At 35.1% G+C, this 5,296-nt stretch overlaps 1 protein-coding gene across 1 annotated transcript; it reads left to right on the top strand.

Moving 5' to 3' along the window:
• The first annotated feature begins 1,118 nt into the window (after positions 1–1,118).
• LOC121211390 (uncharacterized) lies at positions 1,119–1,592 on the top strand. The gene has a single exon (XM_041084151.1). It carries the CDS (start codon positions 1,119–1,121, stop codon positions 1,590–1,592), a length of 474 nt encoding a protein of 157 aa, XP_040940085.1.
• Positions 1,593–5,296: the final 3,704 nt, after the last annotated feature.

Here is a 5,296-nt window from a genome sequence, read left to right as displayed (position 1 = left end):
ATAACAAAATCATTAACTTATAAAATAAATATTGAAGCCTTTGTAACTTACAATATCATTTATTACTCCTATTAGTTATTTAGTTTTGCAACTTTCATTTTCTTAACTCTATAAATAAGAATTATTCATAACTGTTATGAAATATTTATGTGGATGTCATTATCAACCCCATAAGTTATAAAACTCTTCCTATACCCCATAAGTTATGAGTCTTTTCCTATACCCCATTAATATGGGAGATAAAATGTCATGACTCTTTACATGCCCTATAATAATTAGAGAGTTACTTTTAACCCCTATATATATGGGGCTCATGTACTCATGAAAAATATATATAAAAAGAAGATACACTCTTTCTTCTATCACATTTTAGTTTATTCTTTCTTTATTATTTCACAACACGTTATCAGCACGAGTCTCTAATACAAGAAATCAAGGCCAACAATTTTTTCCTTAAAGATTGCCGAAAGACGCTTAGGTGAAGTAAGGGTAACAAGTTGATCTATTTCATTTGCATATTAACATGCCTTATTTTACATTATTGATTTGTATATTTTGTCTTATAGTTTTATAATGTCAAATCTTACAAAACTCGAATTTGTGGCTCTGGACCTCACTGGAAATAACTATTTACATGGGTACTAGATGCTGAAATTCACTTAGATGCAAAGGGTCTTGGTGAGACTATTAAGGAGGGAAATGAAGAAAGTACATAAGATAAGGCCAAGGCCATGATTTTCCTTCACCATCACCTCCATGAAGGTCTAAAGACTGAATATTTGACTGTTAAGAACCCTCAAATTCTTTGGGCCAATCTAAAGGAAAGATATGACCACCAGAAAACTGTGATTTTGCCTAAAGCTCGTTATGAGTGGCTGAATTTAAGATTGCAAGACTTTAAGTCTGTTAGTGATTATAACTCGGCCATGTTCAGAATCACTTCACAATTGAATTTATGTGGAGAGAAGATTACTGATGCAGAAATGTTAGAAAAGAAATACTCAACTTTCCATACAAATAATGTTGTCCTGCAGACATAATATTGTGAAAAAGGCTTCCAGAAATATTCTGAATTAATTTCTTGTCTCCTAGTGGCGGAGCAAAATAACGAGCTGCTAATGAAAAACCATGAATTACGCCCAACTGGCTCTGCTCCATTCCCTGAAGCGAATGTGAGTTTACACAATGGGCAAGAATTAAAAGAAACACACCATGCAAATAGTAGTGTACGTGGCCGTGGTCGTGGCCGAGGGCGTGGCCGCGGACATAGATATGGATGTGGCCAATGTGGTCGTTTTAAAAATTCACATTCCTACCAGAAGTGGGATCGAAAAAATGGTAACAGGGAAAAGAAAGAAAAAGGTAAAAATGTGACTAATGTATGCTATCGTTGTGGAGGAAAAGGACATTGGTCTCGTTTGTGTCGCACACAAAAGTATCTAGTTGATCTTTATCAGCAGTTCATAAAACAGAAGGGAAAGAAAGTAGAAACCAATCTTGTGTATAAAGATGGCGAAGATGATTTTGATGATGGCAATACAACCCACTTAGAAGTGGCTGATTTTCTTTCTACCCTTGAAGGAAATTATTAAGGCCACAAATTTCGATAAATAATAAAATAAACCTCTACTACTCTATGTTTCATTTAGCAACTTTAATAATGATGTTATGACCTTTACTAGTGTTATGTTTTATGTGATAATTTTGTTTTATAGACCTTTTAGTAATTTGAACTTTGAATACCTGTTTTCACCATTATGTGTGACATTTTGTGGTTATTTTGTTTCTTTGAATAACATTATCTCGCAAAGGCAATCAACTATGAATGGTGAAAATATATGTCTAGCAGACAGTGCAACTACTCACACCATATTGAAAGATAAGAGATATTTTTCTCATTTAATAATGAAAGAAGAAAGTGTGAGCACTACATCTGGTAGTACAACTATTATAGAAGGCTCCGGAAGAGCAATTATTTTATTACCAAGGGGAACAAAAATTGAAATTATTAATGCATTATACTCCCCTAAGTCTCAAAGAAATTTATTGAGTTTTAAAGATATTCACCAAAATGGATATCATATTGAGACTTTAAACGAAGGAAATTGTGAATTCCTTCAAATTACGAGTATTGCTCAAGGCAATAAACAAATTGTTGAGAAATTGCCTGCATTCTTTACTGGTTTGTACTACACAAAGATCAGTTCTATAGAAACACATGCTATAGTAAACCAGAAGTTTACTAATGAATTTGTTCTTTGGCATGACCGGTTAGGCCATCCCGGTTCAATAATGATGCGAAAAATAATTAAAAATTCATGTGGACATTCATTGAAGAGCCAACAGATTCTTCAAAACATTACATGTGCTGCATGTTCACTGGGGAAATTAATAATCCGACCATCACCAGCTAAGATAAATAACGAACCACTTACTTTTCTTGAGCGAATTCAAGGGGATATATGTGGGCCTATACATCCCTCATGTGGACCATTTAGGTACTTTATGGTTTTAATTGATGCATCGAGTAGATGGTCTCATGTATCTTTGTTATCAACTTGCAACCTGGCGTTTGTGAGATTGCTTGCTCAATTGATTCGATTACGAGCCCATTTCCCAGATTTTCCTATTAAGACCATCCGTCTTGATAATGCTGGTGAATTTACCTCTCAGTCTTTTAATAACTATTGCATGTCCATTGGAATAAGTGTTGAACATCCTGTAACTCATGTTTACATACAAAATGGTCTAGCAGAATCTTTAATAAAACGACTTCAATTGATAGCAAGGCCATTAATTATGAAGTCAAAACTCCCAATCACTACTTGGGGGCATGCAATTTTACATGCAGCTGCATTAATTCACATCAGGCCAACAAGTTATCATAAAGTCTCCCTCTTACAAATAGTTCATGGTCAGGAACCAAATATTTCCCATCTAAGAACATTTGGATGTGTCGTATATGTTCCAATTGCTCCACCATATAGAACTAAGATGGGACCTCAAAGAAGGTTGGGTATATATGTTGGATTTGAATCCTTATCCATAATTAAATATCTAGAACCATCTATAGAGAATCTATTTACGGCTCGTTTTGCAGATTGTCATTTTGACGAGTCAATTTTTCCAATATTAGAGGGAGAAATCAAACAGCTGGATAAGAAAATTAGTTGGAAAGAGTTTTCATTAGCTCATCTTGATCCTCGAACTAAGCAATGTGATTTAGAAGTTCAAAAGATTATTCATTTACAAAGTTTAGCTAATGAATTGCCAGACGCATTTTCTGACCCAAAGAAAGTGACTAAGTTACATATACCAGCTGTGAATGCTCCAATAAAACTTGATGTCCCAGAAGGACAAAATCTAGTTGCTACTGAGTCTAATACACGCCTGAAGCGTGGTAGACCAATTGGTGCCAAAGATAAGAATCCTCGAAAAAAGAAAGGAGCAAAGATTAATGATGGCGAAATCAAAGAAAAAATGATTATACCGGGATCTCCTGAAGAGACTATAGACATAACTGGAAGAATAGTTTCAGAAGAAAATTAGGTACCAGACAATGAAGAGATCTCTATTGATTATGTCATGTCTGGTATAAAATGGAACCGAAATCAAATCGACGTTAATGATATTTTTGCATGCAATGTAGCACTAGATGTTATAAATAATAAAAAGGATTATGAACCAAAATCGATTGAGGAATATAAACAAAGAGATGATTGGCCAAAATAGAAAGAAGCAATTGAAAATGAATTGAAATCACTAGCGAAAAGAGAAGTGTTTGGACCTGTAGTCTGTATACCTACAGGTGTGAAACCAGTGGGATACAAATGGGTTTTTGTGTGTAAAAGAAATGAAAAGAGTGAAATTGTAAGGTATAAAGCACGTTTAGTTGCACAAGGATTCTCACAAAAACCTGAAATTGATTATGAGGAGACATATTCTCCTGTGGTGGATGCAACTACATTTAGATTTTTGATAAGTCTGGCTATAAGAGAAGGGCTTGATTTACGCCTAATGGATGTAGTAATAGCTTATTTGTATGGCCTACTGGATACTAACATTTATATGAAACTCCCTGAAGGATTTAAACTGCCTGAAGCAGTGAGTTCAGGTTCTAGAGAACATTATTCGATCAAATTGCACAAATCCCTTTATGGATTGAAACAATCCGGACGCATGTGGTATAATCGCCTAAGCGAGTATTTGTTGAAAGAAGGATACAAGAATGATCCAATTTGCCCATGCATTTTCATTAAGAAGTTTGGATCTGGATATGTAATTATTGCAGTATATGTTGATGATTTGAATATCATTGGAACTCCTGAAGAGATCCAAAAGACTGTTGAGTGCTTGAAGAAAGAATTTGAAATGAAAGACTTTGGAAGAACGAAATTTTGTTTGGGGTTACAAATTGAGCACCTAAAAGAAGGAATCATTGTGCATCAATCAACGTATATTGAAAAGGTGCTAAAGAGATTTTATATGGATAAGGCACATCCAATAACTACCTCGATGGTTGTAAGATCACTTGATCCAAGTAAAGACCCTTTCCGTCCTCGAGAAGATAGTGAAGATTTTCTTGGTCCTGAAGTGTCATACCTTTGTGCAATTGGTGCGTTAATGTATCTTGCTAGCCATACCCGACCTGATATATCTTTTTCTGTAAATTTGCTAGCAAGATTTAGCTCATGCCCAATTCGGAGACATTGGACTGGAGTAAAACATATATTTCGTTATCTCCGGGTCTATTTTTCCCTAATAAATCCAAGATAGAGTTGATTGGTTTTGCAGATGCAGGATTTATGTCAGACCCTTATAATGAAAAATCACAAACTGGATATGTTTTTACATATGGAAGTACTGCAATCTCTTGGCGCTCAATGAAGCAAACAGTTGCAGCAACCTCGTCTAATCATGCAGAAATCTTAGCAATCCATGAAGCAAGTCGTGAATGTGTATGGCTAAGATATATGATCCAGCATATAAGGAATAATTGTGGTTTATCATCTGGAAAGGAAGCTACAACTGTCTTGTTTGAAGACAACATAGCATGCATTGATCAGCTCGATAGTGGATACATCAAAGGTGACAGAACAAAACACATTGCACCAAAATTCTTCTTCATTCATGACCTCTAGAAGATTAAGGAGATAAAAGTTAAGCAGATCAGTTCAAGTGAGAATTTAGCAGATTTATTCACTAAGGCGCTTCCTACATCAGTGTTTCAGAAGCTTGTTTATTACATTGGAATGCGTCACCTTCGAGATCTCAAGTGATGTAGCCATTAGGGGGA

This window comes from Gossypium hirsutum, chromosome A02 (assembly GCF_007990345.1).
Source record: "Gossypium hirsutum isolate 1008001.06 chromosome A02, Gossypium_hirsutum_v2.1, whole genome shotgun sequence".
Lineage (NCBI taxonomy): Eukaryota > Viridiplantae > Streptophyta > Magnoliopsida > Malvales > Malvaceae > Gossypium > Gossypium hirsutum.
The sequence above is the reverse complement of the archived record's forward strand: the minus strand, read 5'-3'. Positions and strand labels throughout refer to the sequence as shown.

Excerpts from the sequence above, each read along its gene's own strand:
- LOC121211390 (XM_041084151.1), top strand. The coding sequence starts at position 1,119 with ATGAAAAACCATGAATTACGCCCAACTGGCTCTGCTCCATTCCCTGAA.